Raw genomic sequence first — 21,926 nt, forward strand, 5'->3', positions numbered from 1 at the left:
GCAAAATATAGAGCATTGGCTACATTTGAAAAAGAAAAGAAAGAAGTAACAACAAAAAACTACTCTTAAAAAAAACAAGACAACTATCCCAATAATAAGACCAGAAAGAAAACTCTAAAAAGACCTCAATCAATGGGGGAAAAGAGACAAAAAAACCGAACCATATCCAATTAACAAAGAATTCTCAATTTAAAGTAATATTTTTTCTTACAGTTAAAATAGGTAGAGATTGATTTTATTCTTTTATTCTAAAGTCTTTACATTTTATTCATCCAAACCTCCTGCATTTGACATCTTATTATTTTTAATGCATAATTCATATACTGTCTTTTTATCCTATTTGGTAATAAACATACTTAAGCCTCCTTTATTACTGTGAGCTCACCTTGAGCCAGATCTCATTTGTTCACAATTGTATTCTAAACAGAATACAGAACTGATCTTCTTTTATGCCATTATTTTAAAAAGTGATTTTTATTTTCTAAGTGTTTGGAGATTTTTGTCAATACTTTTATAAATGGTTTTTAGTGTTACTGAGTTACAGTTAGAGAATCTGACTTCAAGAAGATTTTATCAGTGATCTAAATATACAATTAATTATTGTAAATGTTCCATCAGTTACTAAAAGAGCATATTCTCTCCTTTTGAGTACAGAAATGAATACAGATCTTCAAATGGTCCTTATTTAGAATACATTCAAATTATCTCAAGATTCAATTATTTCTGTCTACTTCACTTGTTAAACTGATTATATCAATGGCCTCCATTCTTTACTCCCTGACTGTTTCCATGCCTTTTGTTGGGTGGGACACAGTTCTTTCCCCTGGGCTTGGCCACGAGACTTGTTCTAATCAGTAAGCAAACATGATACAGAGACTTGAAAAGCATTTGCGTAAGTAAGCTTGCCCCCTCTCTGGAACTTCTGTCACTGCTATAACAACATGACCAAGCTGGCCTGCTAGAGTATAAGAGTGGAAGCTGAGACACATGGAAAAGGTCTGAATCATTTCAGTTTTCCCAGCAGAAGTCAGTCTAGATCAGTTGACCCCAGTCAATCGCCAAACATGTGAATAAGCCTAGCTGACACTCACCCCTCCACACTGCATGTACTGCTATGTACTCCTGAAGCAACAGATAACTTCTATACATGTCAACAAATAGAACAAATGTCCTTAAAACTAATGTATGGATTTAATTTTTGTTTTTAAATCTCTATGTATTTCCAATAATTTTGGCCTGACACATTTCAAATCTGTACATAAACACTCCTGATTACTATATCCCAATCATGGACAGTAATCTCTCATTTAAAAAAAAAAAAACCTGGGGACTTCCTTGGTGGTCCAGTGGTTAAGAATCCACCTTCCAATGCAGGGGACAAGGGTTCGATCCCTAGTTGGGGAACTAGGATCCCACACGCCATGGGGCAACTAGGTCCGTATGCCGCAACTACTGAGCCTACACGTTCTAGAGCTCGTGCGCCACAACTAAAGAGAAGTTCGCACCGCAACAAAGAGCCTGTGCATCACAAAAGATACCGCATGCTGCAAAGAAGATCCCACATGCCACAACTAAGACCCGGCACAGCCAAACAAACAAACAAATAAATAAGTAAATAAATAACCTGCCTTCTGTATCTCATTCAGGAGAAATTGTACCTTGAATTCTACTTTATTAAAATTATAAACTCTGCTTTTTACTTAATATGCACTTGCCTGATGCATAATATCCTAGCTATTTAAAAATACTTATAAATATCATATATGTTAATAGTTAAAAAATTATAGAACTGTACAAAAGTCAAGTGTAAATGCTTTCCATTGCTCCATATTTCCAGCAATCATCCTTTTTTAAGTTTTCACAATCACTTTGTTCCAGTTTCCAGTTACCAGTCTCCAACAGTGTTCAGTACATGATGAATGCTCAAAAAATATTTGTTGAGGGCTTCCCTGGTGGCGCAGTGGTTGGGAATCCGCCTGCCGATGCAGGGGACAGGGGTTCGTGCCCCGGTCTGGGAAGATCCCACATGCTGCGGAGTGGCTGGGCCCGTGAGCCATGGCCGCTGGGCCTGCACGTCCGGAGCCTGTGCTCCGTGACAGGAGAGGCCACAGCAGTGAGAGGCCCACTTACCGCCAAAAAAAAAAAAAAATTTGTTGAATAAACAGGTGGGTGGGTGGATGGATGACTTACTGATTTAAGTTTATAATACTAGTTCAATAATAAAACATGCTGAAGAAAAAAAAAAGCTGTGGAAATAGTGGCAGAAGTGATATACCAGCTGAAGACGAAGAGAGAGAGAAATGTTACAGCCACAAGGTTGTGTCACTGTAACAAGTAAATCTACTGCCCTGTTTCCATAGCTAAATGTGGCCTATCACCTCATCCAAGTAACACTGTGGCCTTTTCTAGATTCTTTCTTGCACTATTATCCATAATAAAAAGACCCTTACCACTTCAGACCCTTCTCACCTGCTTTATTTTCCATTTGAGTCTCTCAGCGCAGCTGCCTGTAAATGCTACTGATATATAACTGTAGCATTATACTAGACAGCTAGCTGTCAAATCATAACACATCCTGCCCTAAACACCTTGCCCTCTCAAGTTATAAGGTGTCACTAGGCCAGGATTTTCCCCTCTTATTTAGAATAACACCACAGAAGGAGGAATTCTGAGGCAATACTTAGCATTTTCCTTTAATCCGCTCCAAAATACATGCATAGTACCCTTCTCCAGTTTATCACACTAATACAAATTTTCTTCCATCCTTAAAATGTTCTGGTCCTCTGGTTACTTTAGACAGACTTTCGAAATTTTCTGATCCTGATTCAGAGTATAAAATTCATTTTACATCAAAATCCAGTAGCACATACACCATGTATGCACATATGGACAGGTATGCATGCACACAAAAATTGGAGGGAAAAAGCCTACTGAAGCAATATTTAACTTCACTAAGTGCAATGCACTATTATTTTTCTATTCTACTGGTTTGTTTGTTTTTTTTAAGCTGGGTGTTATCTACTAAATTTCCATTACTATTCCATTACTATTACTGGATCATGACCAGCACTTGAAAACTACTGATTTGACTCAAGTACAGGAAATATACTTGCAAAGAACACAGTATCTTTGATCAAGAACTTTTTGGACCTATAAACTCACCTATAAAAATAATTTTAGCACAAAAATGCACTACTAGAGCCTGAAATTTCTATTCTATATACCATGAATGTGGTATGTTAGATCAAAAACAACTTGAGTGGGGAAGACAGATATAACCACACACCTACTCTAAGAAAATCCATAAAATATCAATGCTTAAGAAAAGTTAAAATATTAAAATTAAGAAATAGGATACAGATGTGGATGATTGATTTGGAAGCATTACTAATCAATGCCAACATTTAAATAAATATAATGATGAAAAAACAGCTATAATATTATTTTTTATTATATTTTTTATTTTTATTCTTAATTTTTTTAACTTGTTAAAATCACAATCAATTACTACATGTACAGGTAATACATGGAAAATTATGATTTTTCTGAAATCACAAGAAATTTAAGTACGAATAGCCCCCTAGAATTCCTCCATGACAGAACAATACCTGCTTAAAAAAATTTGTCACTGTGAGAGTAGCAGGTCGAAAGCTGGTCAAGTTACAAGAATCATCTCCACTTGTTGTCCTTTCAAGTGATCTTCTGCCAACCAGACTAGAATTCCTCCTCTCTGACCAAGACCCCTTTCGTTCTACCAAGGAAAAAAAGTAAGACATTCATTTCCATAATATTTAAAATGTGTTTTAAAGCAGTCCTCCAAACACAGGAAAATAGCCACTAAAGTTGAAAATTATCCCCTCAGCAATACTGATTACAGCAGAAGAATTTCACTTCTGGGGAGATCTGTAAGGAAGCATTACACCTAAATCTTTGGGTTCTCTTTAAAAACGTCTCCAGTGTAAAATAAGTCTCTACCACACAAAGATTATGCATATAACCCAATATGAGCTATGAAGAACAGCTATAGAGGAACTATGTATTTACTAGGAAATAGGCACACAATGCAAATTTTGGTCACCATATAATGGCCCCTCAGTCTTAGCACTTGAGCTTGAAAAAGAATTTAAGACAACTTGCGTTCAAAGTCCTTGCAAGATAACCTTATAATTCAAAACCAATAGAGCAACTATGTTGTAGAAAACAAACAAAACTATAAACAAGCTAGACCTAACAGGCATCTACAGAATACACCACTAAGCAAAAGCAGAATACACGTTCTTCTCAAGCACAGACAGGAAATTCTCTAAGACAAACTATATAATAAGCTATAGAACAAAATACAATAAATTCAAAGGGATTCAAATCATATAAAATATGTTTTCCAAGAACACTGGAATTAAGCTATAAATCAATAACAGAAGAAAATTTGAGAAACTCATAAACATGTGGAAGTTAAACAGCACACTTCTGAATAACCAATGGATCAAAGAGGTAACAAGGGAAATTTTAAAACATTTAAGATATAGGAAAATGAAAATGCAAAATCCCCAAACATATGATGTATCACTAAAGAAGTTCTCAGAGAGAAATTTATAGCTGTGAATGTTTATATTACAAAAAAAGAAAGATCTCAAATCAGTAACTTAAGTTTACATCTTAACAAACTAGAAAAAGAAGAGAAAACTAAACCCAAAGCAAGCATTAGAAAGGATACCAAGGGAATGTAAAGTGATACAGTCACTATGGAGAACAGTATGGAGGTTCCTTGAAAAACTGAAAATAGAATTACCATATGACCCAGCAATCCCACTACTGGGCATATACCCTGAGAAAACCATAATTCAATAAGAGTCATGTACCAAAATGTTCACTGCAGCTCTATTTACAATTGCCAGGACATAGAAGCAACCTAAGTGTCCATCGACAGATGAATGGATAAAGAAGATGTGGCACATATATATAATGGAATATTACTCAGCCATAAAAAGAAACGAAATTGAGCTATTTGTAGTGAGGTGGATGGACTAGAGACTGCCATACAGAGTGAAGTAAGTCAGAAAGAGAAAAATAAATACTGTATGCTAACACATATATATGGAATCTAAAACAAAACAAAACAAAATGCTTCTGAAGAACCTAGGGACAAGACACAGACTTAGAGAATGGACTTGAGGACACAGGGAGGGGGAAGGGTAAGCTGGGACGAAGTGAGAGAGTGGCAGGGACATATATACACTACCAAATGTAAAACAGATAGCTAGTGGGAAGCAGCTACATAGCACAGGGAGATTAGCTCGGTGCTTTGTGTCCACCTAGAGGGGTGGGATAGGGAGGGTGGGAGGGAGATGCAAGAGGGAGGAGATATGGGGATATACAGCTGATTCATTTTGTTATACAGCAGAAACTAACACACTACTGTAAAGCAATACTCCAGTAAAGTTGTTAAAAAAAAAAGAAAGGATACCAAAAAAGACAACAGCTAAGTGGAAATAAATGAAATAGAAACTAGGAAAACAATAGAAAACTAATCAATGAAACCAAAAACTGATTCTTCAAAAAGATAAAATTTTTAAAACTTTAGTTAAACTAATGAAGAAAAAAATACATAGACAGGGGACTTCCCTGGTGGTGCAGTGGTTAAGAATCCACCTGCCAATACAGGGGATATGGGTTCAAGCCCTTGTCCAGGAAGATCCCATATGCTGCGGAGCAACTAAGCCCATGCGCCACAACTACTGAGCCTGCATGCCACAACTACTGAAGCCTGCGTGCCTAGAGCCTGTGCTCCACAACAAAAGAAGCCACCACAATGAGAAGCCCACACACCACAACAAAGAGTAGCCCCTGCTTGCCACAACTAGAGAAAGCCCTTGCACAGCAACGAAGACCCCATGCAGCCAAAAATAAATAAATTTATTAAAAAACAAATACATAGACAGGACTCAAATTACTAAAATCATCACTACAGCAGACCTTAGAGAGAAAAAGGATTATACTACAATACTATGAATAACTGTAAGTCAACAGTTAGATAACAATTAGATAATTTAGATGAAATGAACACATTTCTAGAAAGATACACAGTACTGAAACTGACTCAAGATGAGAGAGAAAATATGAATAGATGTATAACAAGAGATATAATTAGTAATGAAAATACTTACCACAAAGAAAAGACCAAGCCAAGGTGGCTTCACTAGTGAATTCTTCCAAACTTTCAATGAAAAATTAATACCAATTGTTTACAAATTCTTCCAAAAACCAGAAGGAAAAAATCACAACTCATTTTCAATGAGGCCAGTATTATTACCCTGATACCAATAACAGACAGAGATATTACAAGGAAGAAAAACTACAGACCAATATCCCTTAGGAATATAGAAGCAAAAATACTAAACAAAATACTAGGAAACAGACTAACAACACATAAAAAAAAATTATATACCATGACCAAGTGAGACTTCTCCCAGAAGTGTAAGATTAGTTTAACATCCAAAACTAATCAATTAATGCAATAACAGCATACTAAAAGACTACAGGGCAAAATACCATACAAATCATCTCAATAAACTCAAAGAATGCATTTTACAAAATCCAATATCCTTCCATGACAAAACCACTCAAAAAGTTAGGAATAGAAGGGAACTTCCTCAAACTACTACATTACATCTATGAAAAACCTATAGCAAACAACATACTTGATAGTGAAAGACTGAGTGCCTTCCCCCTAAGTTCAGGAACAAGATGAGGATATCCACTCTTGCCATTTTTTTAATATGGTACAGGAGGTTCTAGTCAAGATAATTAGAAAAGAAAAATAAATAAAGACATCCAGATGGGGAAAAAAAAAAGTAAACTTATTTTCATTTGCAGATGACATGATCTTATACATGGAAAATCCTAAAGAATCCAGAAAAGAAAAAAAAATTAGAATTAATAAACACATTCAAAAAGGTTTCAAAGTACAAGGTCAATATTCAGAAGCCAATTGTATTTCTATTACTAAAAATGAACATTAGGAAAATGAAATTAAGAAAACAATCCATTTAAAATAGCATCAAAAACCAATAAAATACTGGGATGCACATTTAACAAGAGAGGGGCAAGACTTGTACACTGAAAACTACAAAAGATTGTTTAAATAAATTTTTAAGATCTAAATAAATGGAAAAACATTCCACGGATTGGAAGACTTAATATTGTTATGAGGGCAACACTCCACAAATTGATCTACCAAATCAATGTAATTCCTATCAAAATTCCAGCTGCCTTTGTGCAGAAATTATCACCTGACCCTAAACTTCTTATGAAAATGCAAGAGCTCAAAATAGTCAAAATAATCTTTAAAAAAATTGGAGGACCCACTATTCCCAATTTCAAAACTTACTGCAAAGCTAAAATAATAGAGATAGTATAGTACTAGCATAAGCATATATATCAATGGAACAGAACTGAGAGTCCAGAAATAAAACCATATGACGACGGTCAATTCATTTTCAACAAGAGTGCCAAGACCATTCAATAGGGAAAGAATAGCCTTTTCAACAAATGGTGTTGGGACAACTAGATATCTACATAAAAAGAATGAAGTTGGACCCTTACCTCTTACCATGTACAAAAATTAACTCAAAATGGACTATACCCAGATGTAACAACATGTGTGAACCTTTCAAACATTATGCTAAGTGAAAGAAGCTACTCACAAAAGATTACACATTGTATAATTCTATTAATATGAAATGTCTGGCATAGACAAATCCATACAGACTAAATAAATTACAGTTTGGTTAGGTTTGGGGACTTGAGGAGAAGAGTGACCACTAAGGAGTATGAAAGTTCTAAAATTAGATTGTGGTGACATTTGCTGAACCTTATGACTATAACAAAAAAACACTGAATCATACATCTTAAATGGGCAAACTGTACGTATGTAAATTACATCTCAATAAACCCGTTAAAGGAAAAAAAGAAAACCCTTTTAATGTCTCACTACATTGCAAAGCTTACAAATATAACAAGACTATATAAGAAAAAGAAAAGCATTATACATGTAAAAATATTTTATATAAAACATTCTCACCTCCAGTGCTTATTTCCACCTCTGTAGAATCTCTTTCCAAACTCCCAGCACTGCTAACAATATTCATTAAATGGATTGCAGTCCAAGCAAAAGGCATGCGATACTTCCCAAGTCTTTGGCAAAACTGATCAGCTTGACTTTTCAGCTTCTCCAATTTTTCCTTATTCTGCAAAACAAAACTTTATACATTATATGATTACATTCAAAGAAATGAATTAAAGGCTATTTCATAATATATAAAGGAAAATATAAAGGTTAAGAATTCTCAATTCTCAGCAAAGATGGAAAAACAATCTGTACCTTTCAGAGATCAATTAACAGTATATTATCTTTACTAAGCAACCTCAACCAGTTCTACAAATGTATGTGAAAGTCTTTAAAATTTCTGTTTGTGATGATCTTATGTTGGGAGAAAAGAAAGGACAGCAAGAGTCAAACATGTTTATGTACTGAAAGTACTATTTTATGAAAGGAAACATAACCTAGACAACAGGTTCTAGACACGAACTGCCAACCACAAAATATTCTAGGCTACGACTTATTAAATTTTATTTTTCTAAAAAAGATGGAAGCAGTTGGGCCATTCTGACATAATCACTAACTTATGACAACTATGAGGTGGGACTGGGGGTCACAAATAAACCAACAATAAATAAGCCCAGAGCTGTAATAAAAGAAGCAAACAAAAAAAGTATGACAAGAGGACTAAACCCTGGAAAAAGACCAATGATCCAAATACCACGTGCTTATCTGGAAGACATCCTGAGGCTGGCTCAACTTTTAGGCTATCCTTGAAACAAACACTAAGGTGGCCTGCAATAGCCAACCAATGGTCCAAGGGTGAAAACCTACACTAAAATCTCTCACATACTATTTCCATATAGGATATTGGTAAGGTATACTCAAATGGCAGTGTCCTACCTTAGGACTCAGGACTGAGAAAAGATGAAGAAATAGCTAAATGGTAGGACTGTTTACTGCTGTATCTATTATACCTTCAAAATAGGTTCTTGCTTTAAGAGTACTTAAAGAGAATTAAGGACCCTTATCAAGCATGTGAATATGTAAGAGAAGAGTGAAGTAAGCTGCAATTATACACCTATGAACTTCATATAACAGAGCAATTTAATTTGTAAAATGACGACCTGGGGAAAGCCAGAATAGTTTAACCCTAATTTCAACCAGATATCCAGAAATCAGAGAATATCATGTGCTCAGATGCACCCATATTAGCAGAAAACACTCAATTCTTGTTCCAAATCTCAGAAAAATAAAAAGCAAAACATTTTCTAGATTGTGGTGATTTGTCCAATACTCCTCAAGCACACCTCTCCTGGCTGTTTGACGTATTAAATCATGTGTTCAAAGATCCAAAAATCACCTGCTATGCTGTTTTTTTTTTTTTGGCTGCATTGGGTCTTTGTTGCTGCGCGCAGGCTTTCTCTAGTTGCGGTGAGTGGGGACTACTCTTCGTTGTGGTGCAGTGGCTTCTCTTGTTGCAGAGCACGGGCTCTAGGCACGCGGGCTTCAGTAGTTGCAGCACGCAGGCTCAGTAGTTGAGGCTCGCGGGCTCTAGAGCACAGGCTCAGTAGTCGTGGCACATGGGCTTAGCTGCTCCACAGCACGTAGGATCTTCCCAGACCAGGGCTCGAACCCGTGTCCCCTGCATTGGCAGGCGGATTCTTAACCACTGCGCCACCAGGGGAGTCCTCACCTGTTATTCTTTTTTTTTTTTTTTTTTTTTTTTTGCGGTATGCGGGCCTCTCACTGCTGTGGCCTCTCCTGTTGCGGAGCACAGGCTCCGGACGCGCAGGCTCAGCGGCCACGGCTCACGGGCCCAGCCGCTCCGCGGCATGTGGGATCCTCCCAGACCGGGGCACGAACCCGTGTCCCCTGCACTGCGCCACCAGGGAAGCCCACCTGTTATTCTTATAACTAACTCAGGGTATCTGGAATTTGGTACCAATTGTTCACCTATTATTTTTGCTTTATAAGTTTATCCAAATTCTAGAAATTAGTTATCTGATGGCAAAATGGAGATTGTATTTTCTATTTTTACCATATTTCCTAATTATCTGCAGCTAGACAGAGGCCCAGAATACTTCTGCTTTGCTAGAAAAAGTTCCATCAAAATCACTATTTTGCAAACACAGGAAATTTTTTATTATTTAGGAATTAAACTGAACTAATTTGATTCTTTAGGAATCCATTAGCTTGGGGTGAGGGAGATTTTAAAGAATAGCATAGCACATGACTCAAGCTAGGTACTGAAGGATATAAAGAAAATGGGTAGGCCAAGAGAAAAAAATGAACTAGTAGTAAAATTCTTTAATATGCTCTGTATAGTATTCTCCCAAATTATAATTTCGGAGATTAGAGGTTGTTTAGGGTTGGGTTTGGGGATCTGAGGAGAATGGAAAGTGACTGCTAATGACTATGAAAGTGGCAGAAATAAGAGGCATGACATTCTACCTTGGTGGCATCTGCTTCTTTGAAAATCATATATGGTTCTGCACACTCTCCAATGTCTCCTTGCTGTAGCACTTTTTCTAGCTGTCAAAGACAAAAAGAGTAAAGATTAATTAAGCTTAAAAATAAAAGCAATCAGCCTGGAATGTAAGGATGGTACAAAATACAAAAATCAATCAACATAATACACCACATTAACAAAATAACAGAAAAAAAACACATGACTATCTTAACTGATGCAGGAAAAAGAACTGGACAATTCAACACCTGAATGAACTTAGAAAAGAAGAAAGCTACCTCAATATAATAAAGACCATATATGAAAAGTCCACATTTAACATCATATTCAATGCTGAAAAACCAAAAGCTTTTCCTCTAGAATGAGGGAACAGGATAAGGATGTTCACTTTTGCCAATTCTATTCAACAAAGTACTGGAAGTCTGAGCCAGAGCAATTTGACAACACAAAGAAACAAAAACATCCAAATTGAAAAGGAAGAAGTTAAATTATCTCTATTCACAGACAACATGATCTCTTATATAGAAAACTCTAATATTACACACACACACACACACACACACACACACACACACACAAAAACTTGTTAGAACTAATAAATTCAGCAGAGTTGCAGGATACAAAATCAACACACAAAAAATCAGTTGCATTTCTATACCCGAGCAATGAGCAATTCAAAAAGGAAATTAAGAAAAAAATTCCATTTACAATAATATCAAAAAGAATAAAATACTGAGGAATTAACCAAAAAGGTGAAAGATCTGTAATTTGAAAACTATAAATAGTTAGATTTTCTACAAGGGTGCCAAGACTATTCAATGGGGAAAGAAAAGTTTTTTCAACAAATGATATTAAAAGATACCTGAATATCCAAATGCAAAAGAATAAAGTTGAGCCCTTACATTATATTATATACAAAAATTAACTCAAAATGGATCAAACACCTAAACATAAACCTAAAACTATTAAACTCTTAGAAGAAAAAATAAAGGAAAAGCTTCCTGTGATTGGATTTGGTAATGTATTCTTGGATTTGACACAAAAAAAAGCAAAGGCAACAAAAGTAAAAATAGTTAAATTGGATTACATCAAAATTTAAAACTTTTGTATATGACAGAACACAATCAACAGGGTGAAAGGCAACCCACAGAATGAGAGAAGATATTTGTAAATCATATAACTGATAAGGAGTTCTTTATCCAAAACAGATAAAGAAATCCTACAACTCAACAACAAAACAACAAATAATCTGATTTTTAAATGGGCAAAGAACTTGAATAGACATTTCTCCAAAAAAGCCATACAAACGTCTAAGAAGCATATAAAAAGACACTCAACATCACTAATAATTAGGGGAAATGCAAATCAAAACCACAATGAGATATCACCTTACACCCATCAGGATGGCCACAATTAAATAAACAAACAAACAAATAACAAGCATTGGCAAGGATATGGAAAACTGGAACCCCTGTGTGCTTTTTATGGTGTAAAATCGTAATCTGCTGTAGAAGACAGTACAGACGTTCCTCAAAAAGTTAAAAATAGAATTATCATGTAATTCAGAAAACCTATTTCTGGGTATATATTCAATAGAATTGAAAGCAGGGACTCAAACAGATATTCACACACCCATGTTCATAGCAGCATTATTCACAATAGCCAAAAGGTAGAAGCAATTCAAGTGTCCATCAAAAAATGAGTAAACAAAACATGAGTATACACATACACATGGAATATTATTCAGCCTTAAAAGGAAGAAAATTCTGAAACATGCTACCACCTGGATGAACCTTGAAGACATTACGCCTGTCACAAAAAGACGAATACTGTATTATTCCATTCAAATGAGGTATCTAGAATAGACAAATTCATAGAAACAAAGAGCAAAATGCTGGTTGGCAGAGGCTGGGGAGAAGGGGAAATGAAGAGCTGCTACTTAATGTGTATAGAGGGTTAAGATTTTGTTGGCAAGATAAAATTTTCTAAAGATTGCTTGCGTGATAATCTGAATATACTTAATTCTGAACTGTACACATAAAAACGATTAAGATGGTAAATTTTATGTTATGTGTGTTTTACCTCAATTAAAACTATTAATAAAAGCAATCAGTCTTAAAAGTCATCTCCATTTAATATAACATCAAAGTACAAAATTACAATTAAAAAAGATAACTCACAAAATATTAAGTGGCCAATACAATTCTACTTATCATTTTTCTCCAAAATGTCTCACTTTACCCCTATAAAATTTTTAATGTTTTAGCAAAAGAAATATAAATAAAATAGGATAAAAGTCCAGAAACCAAATGAAGTGTATGCAAGAATTTAGCACATAATAAAGTTGATACTTCAAATTAGTGAATGGAGGATACATAAAGCGCTCTTACAAATTAATAAATTAATAATTGATAAAATAAAAACAATCCAATGAAATGAAGATTACACAACTGTATTTTTTTCACTTGAAACTTATGTATCCTATACACTTAAAATTTGTGTTTTTTATGTATATAAACAAGCTAAAAATGAGCTTACTATTTGAATAAGCACTACACAAAACAGAATATCCAAATGGCCAATAATTCTTAGACATCAGGGAATTATAAATTAAAGCCAAACTGACATACCCCTGCAAATGCACCAGAAATAAAATACGTAATAAAATAAATGAAATTGAAATGTAAAATACAATAACACCTGATGATATCAAATGTTAAGAAGGAAATGGAGCAAATAAAATTCTCGAGCACTGCTGATGAGACTGAAACTTGGACTAACCACGTCAGAAAACTGGTTCTTTCTACTAAAACTGAAGCTATAAATACACTATGATCCAGTAATTCAACATCTACCTATATACTCAATAGAAATGCAAAAATCATATATAAGAATGTTTACAGGGCTTCCCTGGTGGCGCAGTGGTTGAGAGTCTGCCTGCCGATGCAGGGGTCACGAGTTCGTGCCCTGGTCCGGGAAGATCCCACATGCCGCGGAGCGGCTGGGACGGTGGGCCATGGCCGCTAAGCCTGCACGTCTGGAACCTGTGCTCCGCAACGGGAGAGGCCAGAACAGTGAGAGGCCCGCATACCGCAAAAAAAAAAAAAAGAATGTTTACAGCAGCATTACTTACAATATAGCCAAAAGCTAGAAATAACCCCAATGTCCATTGACTATTAGAATGACCAAACTGTGAAATGCATATAACAAGATACTATGCAGGGTGAAAAACAACCAACTATTGCTACATGCAAAAATGATGAATCATATAATTCTTTAGAATGTCAGACACAAGAATATATATGATTCCTTTTCTATGAAGAAAAAGAGGTTAAACTAATCCATGATGATAAGTCAGCATAGCAGGAAGGGGCCAAAGAAGGCTGTTGAGTAATGTTCTATATACCTTGATTTGGATTTGGTTACACAACTGAGTTAAGTATGTAAAAATTAAAGAAAGTGCACACCTTGTGCATGTTACTAACTATAAATAAAAATTTATAAAGAAAAGATAACTGAATTTCTATACACCAGTGATGAATGAAATTCTGTATATAATTTAAAATGAAAATTTTTAAATGATAACATTTAGAACAGGGTCAAAAATATCAAATTATCAGGAAGATATAGGAGAAAAGACCTAAAAACATACTGTGCTCATTGACTGGAGAACTCAGCAGTTTAAAGACGTCAGCTTTTCCAAATTGATCAGTATATTTAATGCAATCTCAGTTAACATCTCAACAAGTTCTTTCTTGAGAGAGAGTATGCCTGCATTGGGGCAGCATGGAGAGACTGACAAGCAAAAATTTATACAAAAATGTAAAGGGTCAAAAACATCCAGCCTCTCTCACCTCCTCACTTCCAAGATGACCAAGAAAAGAAGGAACAACGGTCATGCCAAAAAGGGCCATGGCCATGTGTAGCCTGTTTGCTGCACCAACTGTGCCCGATGCTTGCGCAAGGACAAGGCCATTAAGAAGCTCATCATTCAGAACACAGTAGAGGCCTAAGCCGTCAGGGACATTTCTGAAGCAAGTGTTTTTGATGCCTATGTGCTTTCCAAGCTGTATGTGAAACTACATTACTGCATGAGTTGTGCCATTCACAGCAAGGTAGTCAGGAATAGTTCTCAGGAAGCTCAGAAGGACCGAACACCTCCACCCTGATTTAGACCTACAGGTGCTGCCCCACGACTTCCACCAAAGCCCACGTAAGGAGCTAAGTCCTTAAAGACTGAAGAAATACTGTTCTCTGAAAAGACAATAAAATGGAAATCATACTTTATTTAAAAAAAAGAAAAAGAAAAAGGAACATCCAAGGCAATCTTGAAGAATAAAGCTAGAAAAAAATATATTGTTTTTTATAAACTACAATAATTTTTTTTTTGGCTGCCTTGGGTCTTCGCTGCTGTGCACAGGCTTTCTCTAATTGCGGTGAGCAGGGGCTACTCTTTGTTGTGGTGCACAGGCTTCTCATTGTGGTGGCTTCTCTTGTTGCAGAGCACGGGCTCTAGGTGCATGGGCTTCAGTAGTTGCAGCACACAGGCTCAGCAGTTGTGGCATGTGGGCTCTAGGGTGTGCAAGCTTCAGTTGTTGTGGCGCATGGGCTCAGTAGTTGTGGCTCGTGGGCGCTAGAGTGCAGACTCAGTAGTTGTGGTACACCAGCTTAGTTGATCTGCGGCATGTGGGAGCTTCCCGGACCAGGGATTGAACCTGTGTCTCCTGCACTGGCAGGCGGATTCTTAACCACTGCGCCACCAGGGAAGTCTCTAAACTACTATAATTAAAACAGTGTGGTACTAGTGCCAATTAAAGACAAACAGGCCAGTTGAACCAAAAAAGATTCTGGGAAAAAAATCTCATACATATGAACACTTGATTTATGACATGGGATACTTTGTAAAAGCAGTAGGAGAAAAAAGCAGTCTTTTCAATAAATAGTGCTGGGTCATTTGGTTATCTATATGTGGGGGGCATTAATCTTCATCTCAACTTCACTCCAAACTATATGTGTAAGGTGAAACAATTACTCTTACCAGGGATCACTTAAGAGAATATATTTTTGAATTTGAGGGAGACAAAAATTTCATACATAAAACACAAAATACCATAGCCATAAAGAAAAAGGTTGATAAATTAGACAACATGTAAGCTATAAACTTTGATTTATCAAAGGATAACATTCTGTGAGAAAGCAAGCACAGAGTGGCAAACACATGTATACTCATGTACCAAAAGACTTGTTAAAGAATGTACATAGAAGCTTTATTCATAATAACCAACTGAAAACCAGATATACATTAGGGGGGAAAAAAAAACCCTATGGTCTACCAAGGTCTATCTATTCATCTAAGCAGGATAAATAATGTGCTATAATCAGACAATGAAGTAAAACATGATGATAAAAATAAAAGAACAAACTACTGCTGTACATAATATAGAGGATTCTCACAGAAATTATATTGAGTTGAAACAAGCCAGGCACAAAAGACTACATATTGTATGACTGTGCTCAGATGAAATTCAAGAAGAGGAAAAGCTAAATAATGGTGATTTAAGTTGGAATACTAGTCATCTGGTGGAACAGAGGGAATAGTCACTAGAAAGACAAACAAAAGAACTCTCCAGGGTGATGGGGTGATGGAAATACTGTATGGCTTGAGCTTAGTCATGATTACACAGAAAAATACATAGTAAGAATTCATCTCTCTGTTTACCCCACATTTGTAAACTATACAGGTCTTATTATACGTATTTCATATGTCAGTTTTTTAAAAAACTGGTAAGTGTGACTAACTGAAACTCTTATTCACTCCTGGTGGGGAATACAACTATCACAGATACTTTGGAAACCAATATGGCAGCATCTACCAAAGGTGACATATAAATATCCTATGACTCTTCACCGTTCCTTTACCCCCTCACTGCTATATGACACTGCAATTCCTCCAAATAAAGAGGTCAGGTATGTATCACAACTCTGAGAGTTTGTGTTATCATGTGACCTGTTTTGGCCAATAAAATGTTAGCTGGTGTGATGTGACCAAATGCTAGAAAAGTGTCTGTGCAACTGGGTCTGCTCTCTGGTACTTATGCAATCACCATGAGAATACGTCAGTCTAGCCTACCAGAAAAGAGACATACAAAGAACAGCTCTAACTAAATCAAGTGACACCCAGCCAACCTACAGACACTTGGAAGGAGCACAACTACCTAACAGAGTTCAACCTATATTGGCTGACCACACAGACAACTCAGATGCATGAACTAAAAAATGCTTATTGTTGTATGCCACTGGGATTTTGTCTTTTTGTTCTTGTAGAGCAATAACTAACTAATACACAGATCAAGGGGATTTTTCTCTCAAAAAACAAAAACATCCTGCTGGACTATGATTTAAGAAAACCTCCTAAATACATTTTCTTTAAAGTCTGTAAAACACTTTAACTTGTACATATTTTTGAAATTATGTAAAAGTCTTTTTCTATGTATATACAACCATTTATGTGTGTATAGGTGTGTGTGTATATATTTTACACAATTGGGAACGTATGGTATGAATAGTCTCATTTTTAAGCAGCCAGTATTCCAATCACCATCTCTATCTTTCCAGTTCATTCCCTCAAATATGCTCTATTTTATGAAAACTATTTTCCCATGTAAAATAACTGTGTATATACATTTATCAATTGTATTAATATCTAGAACTTTACTCTTAAGTGAGTTTCTGAAGACCACTGCTGCTAAATCTTTGCTTGTAAGATTGTTCATTGTAAGTAAGATTTATTTTAACCTGAATTCATAGGAATCTGTCCACAAATTAGGACATTATTCCTGTGGGTAAATAAAATTCATTTCATGACAATCCACTTTATAACCTTATTATAAAATTCATTACCTTTTTATGATAATTTTATATAAACACAGAAAAAAAGATTAAAGAATATATTTTAGGCTATTCTCAAGTCAAGGTCAAGTTAAGGTAAATTATTCTTAAGTTACCCTAAGCTAAGTGGCTTAGTAATATTCAGATTTTAGAATCTGTAATCCTTATTCTTTTTTTTGTGGTACGCGGGCCTCTCACTGTTGTGGCCTCTCCCATTGCGGAGCACAGGCTCCGGACGCACAGGCTCAGCAGCCATGGGTCACGGGTCCAGCCACTCCGTGGCATGTGGGATCTTCCCGATCCAGGGCATGAACCCGTGTCCCCTGCATCAGCAGGCAGGCTCTCAACCACTGCACCACCAGGGAAGCCCTGTAATCCTTATTCTTAATTGGCTGACAGTCAAATCATAATGCTCCATGATCTCAGTGATTTAGATTTTAGTATTTATATATTTAGGAGCTGAGTGATAAAATCATAGTATAGTTCCTATGATGCTTAATTTTATATGCCAACATGGCTAGGTTATCAAACACCAATCTAGATGTTGCTATGAAGGTATTTTTTAGAGGTGATTAACTTTTAAATCAGTAGACTTTGAGTAGAGCAGATTACCCTCCATAATGTGGGTGGGCCTCATCCAGTTAGTTGAAGACTTGAAGAACAAAGACTAAGGTTTCTCAAAGAAGGATTCTCAAGACTGCAACACAGCAATCCTGCCTGAGTTTCTGGTCTGCTGCCCTGTGGAATTCAGACTTAAGCCTACAACATCACCCCTTACCTGGATTTCCAGCCTGCACTACACATTCCAAACCTGTCAGCCCCCACAATCACACGAGCCAATTCCTTAAAATCAATCTCTCTCTCTCTCTGTGTCTGTGTGTGTGTGTGTGTGTGTGTGTGTGTGTATCTCCCTCTTACTGATCTATTTCTCTGGAGAACCCTAATAAAGCTCCCCACTCAAGAAAAATTTAGGTAGCGCCTATAGTATATGTCTAATATAGTGTTAAGAAATATTAAGGTGAAAAAATAGGTTAAAGATAAAATCTTTACCCTTAAAAAGCTTGCAATATTGATAGGGACACAAGTATACAGACACAACACAAATAAACAAATATATTTAACATTATTCTCACCTTTATTACAAGAAAAACATCTTGGGAAGGATAAGTGATAGAAAAAATAGCTGATCGTGCCAGGGTGGTAATGGCAGCAGGTGGTACATGTGGACGTAATAATCCTTTCATCTGCTCAGAATTAAGGTCAAAATAAAAGTTTTCTGAAATCTAAAAAACATATTCATATATTAAATTTAAAACCTGTGTATTTTATAAAAACTCACAAAAATCATACAGTCTTAAAATATTACAAATATTAGATGATTATACTAACATACAGTTTACCATATATTTCACTGACTGATCTTTACATGTCTATATCAAAGCAAAAATATATATAATGCAAAAAACATATTCTAAAGAACCATATCCCACACTCTTTTTTTTTTTTTTTTTTTTTTTTCGGTACGCGGGCCTCTCACTGCTGTAGCCTCTCCCGTTGCAGAGCAAAGGCTCAGGACGCGCAGGCTCAGTGGCCATGGCTCACGGGCCCAGCCGCTCCGCAGCATGTGGGATCTTCCCAGACTGGGGCACGAACCCATGTCCCCTGCATTGGCAGGCGGACTCTCAACCACTGTGCCACCAGGGAAGCCCTCCCACACTCTTTTAATTAGAAATTTAACTTCTAATAAAGTATATAAAGAAATTATTATTGAGATGAATTACCCCAAACTGAGTCTTTAAAACAATTACATGAATAACATCTCAGAAGATTTGATTTAGCAAATACAAGTTGCTGGAATACAGTTCCACTATAGAAATCCTAATATGTTGACAGCAGAAGTCACTAAAGGCATTTTAAGTTTCTACTACACATTAGGCTTAGAATACTGAAATGCTGTATGAGACAGCCCTCTGAAAAACTCCTAAGTGTAATAAAGATATAATGGCAAAACTAAGAGCACTACTTTAGACAAAAATATTTGAAATATATATAAATGATCTTTTAGCTAGTGAGAATCTGAAAATTACATCAACAAAAATTCACTGTCACCATCATTATAATCCTTTATACATCAGTTGCCTAAAATGGTTTTCTTGTATTTTTTTTCTATTTACTAAACTAAAAGAAAGTTGCTTCTGCTACTTGCTTTTGGAACTCTTTCAATGAAATAAAAACTAGGTCAACTGAACTATTTTAGAGTAAGAAAATACTTTATGTCTTAAATTTCTACTTTCTTCTTAAAAAATCCATGTTTAATAATATTCTCCAAAAGTCATTATTTATCTTATAAAACAACTTAAAAACAGGTTTCTGAACCTATGATTGTGACAAAAGACTAGGTTCAAATTATATAACCTTACCTTTTTCTTTTCCTTCACATCATATAAAGCCAAACTTGCAAAAATGGGTTCAATTTCAATCTCAAACCTTTAAGAAGGAAAAGGATAAAGCAGTTTAAAAATAAAATACATAGTTCAAGAGAAACTCTCATTCCAAAAATAAATTCTCTCAATACCTTGTACTTTTCTACATCTGTGCTACACCATCTATACTGCCCCTCTTCCTGAAACACACTTCTCCACGTATACCTTTCACAGTCTAAATCAACCATTACTACGTACTTCAAAATCTTAAGAAAAAAGAAAGCCTGCCATGTAACAAATATAAAATCATCTCTAAGGAAAAAGATACTTTGTCTTTATATTCCTCAAGCCAAGAACAGTGTCTGATAAATACTACAGATTTCAGTGAATGTTTTTTCAAGTTTTAAGACTAGTTATATAACTGAGGCAGAGTCATCTTCACCTAGCCAAAAATGCTCTCAAGCTCAGCTTCATAGGCAGGATGAAATGTTTAGTAGAATTTAAAATTATGTACAGAACATTACTTTTCAAAAGGACACAAACACAAGTATAAAATCTACCAGGATTTTGTTATACTGGTATTCAAAATATTATTCCAGAAAATAAAAGTTACATAGTAAACAAAATAAATACTCACTTGAGTGATAAACATTTTACAAGAAGTCTTTGACCAAAATGTTCTTTGGGCACCTCAGGAACACTAAGTCGTTCTATTGGTTCTTCCTACAAATTGACAAGCAACACCAAAATGAGCATGCTTACCATATGTCAACCCTTTACAATTTATTTTTTAAGAACTTATTTTATTAATCTACTACTTTTAGTCTTCACAAGTGAACACAGAAAAGACTGGCCTATTTATCCTCAAACAGGAGTCATTATATCATAAGTGTGCTCAACTATATTTCATTTACAAAAAGCATAGCTATGTTTCAATTAAGTTTTATTCCCTACATTATCATAATGCTACACACAATTCATACTCCCAAAACATCTATATTAATAATCATTTACTTCTTTATATCCAAATTATCTATACCTCATCTGGTGATGGATGCAAGGCAAAGAGTTCCTTATGACGGTTTGCTTTCCTTTGGTCATCATTCTGACGGTCTATTTCTTCATTTGGAGTTCGATCAAGTAAATTGGGAAGCAAAGAATCAGGAAGTGAATTTTTCAAGTCAAAAATACTGCAGGCCCAGCTACCCCTTGGAGTATCATCTATTGACATTGAACGTCTTTTAAGATCATCCTGTAATGTAAAACATTAAATATATTAATCAATGAATAAAAAAAAGCTATATTAAAATAACTTCTTATAGTCATTTAAAAATAAAAGTATTACTTGTTCATCCTGGTAGTTGTTGCCATCTGGAGCTTCATCGGATTCAAAGACCTGTTTTGGCAAACCTTTTTGCCTTTCTTTCTGTTTATCTAATGTATTAGGATTAAATCCTGTTCCCAGTTTATGATATCTATTCAAAATAAAATAATTAAGGAAATATCAATTTTTGAAAATTTTTCACTTTTTCATCATCATTATGTAATAAGCCAACTGTTCTCTGCATTATTTCTTTACATAATAAGAATATATTCTGGCAGTTTTTAGTGTATTTAACTAGAGGTTTAAGAAAACTTCCATCCAGAGTTCCTTTAATCCAACTAAAGAGCATTTATGAGTTTCCAGAGGTAAATCATATTGTCCTTCCTTTTCATGACAATCCTGTGGATATAATTTAAGTTGTACTTTCAATTCAGAGAATTGGTCAGTAAAAGGAAAGGATGGGAAGCCAGGTTAAAGAATAAAATGAGAGAGCAGAAAATATATCCTGCATTCATAACAATGTAAATTTTTAAAAGGCAAAAATATATAAAGCACTGAAGCTTAAAGTTCCAAATAGCCAAAAAAATTTTGCTATATCTCATTATGTATAAAAAATCTTAAAACAACCTAAAGCTTCAGGCTTCTAAAATGAAAAAATAGGGACTTCCTGGTGGCGCAGTGGTTAGGAGTCCACCCACCAATGCAGGGGACATGGGTTCGATC

The 21,926-nt window shown here is 35.4% G+C and overlaps 1 protein-coding gene and 1 pseudogene across 13 annotated transcripts in view; one reads left to right on the forward strand and one right to left on the reverse strand.

Annotated features, from left to right (window-relative positions):
* Positions 1-21,926, reverse strand: part of DOCK7 (dedicator of cytokinesis 7) — a 242,973-nt gene that overhangs the window by 152,197 nt on the left and 68,850 nt on the right. For all 13 annotated transcript variants that reach the window (XR_004352185.1, XR_004352187.1, XR_004352186.1 and 10 more), the window contains 8 exons: positions 21,225-21,354; positions 20,919-21,131; positions 20,517-20,602; positions 19,877-19,943; positions 18,590-18,739; positions 10,553-10,633; positions 8,081-8,246; positions 3,609-3,751 (listed from right to left, as the gene is read on the reverse strand). Coding sequence is in view for 9 of the 13 variants with exons in the window: in XM_032648489.1 (XP_032504380.1) it covers positions 3,609-3,751; positions 8,081-8,246; positions 10,553-10,633; positions 18,590-18,739; positions 19,877-19,943; positions 20,517-20,602; positions 20,919-21,131; positions 21,225-21,354 (1,036 nt within the window). In the remaining 4 variants the exon portion in view is untranslated. The remainder of the gene's footprint in view (positions 1-3,608; positions 3,752-8,080; positions 8,247-10,552; positions 10,634-18,589; positions 18,740-19,876; positions 19,944-20,516; positions 20,603-20,918; positions 21,132-21,224; positions 21,355-21,926) is intronic.
* On the forward strand, positions 14,438-14,785 carry LOC116758121 (annotated as a pseudogene).

The sequence above is a fragment of the Phocoena sinus genome, chromosome 1 (assembly GCF_008692025.1).
Source record: "Phocoena sinus isolate mPhoSin1 chromosome 1, mPhoSin1.pri, whole genome shotgun sequence".
Taxonomy (NCBI): Eukaryota; Metazoa; Chordata; class Mammalia; order Artiodactyla; family Phocoenidae; genus Phocoena; species Phocoena sinus.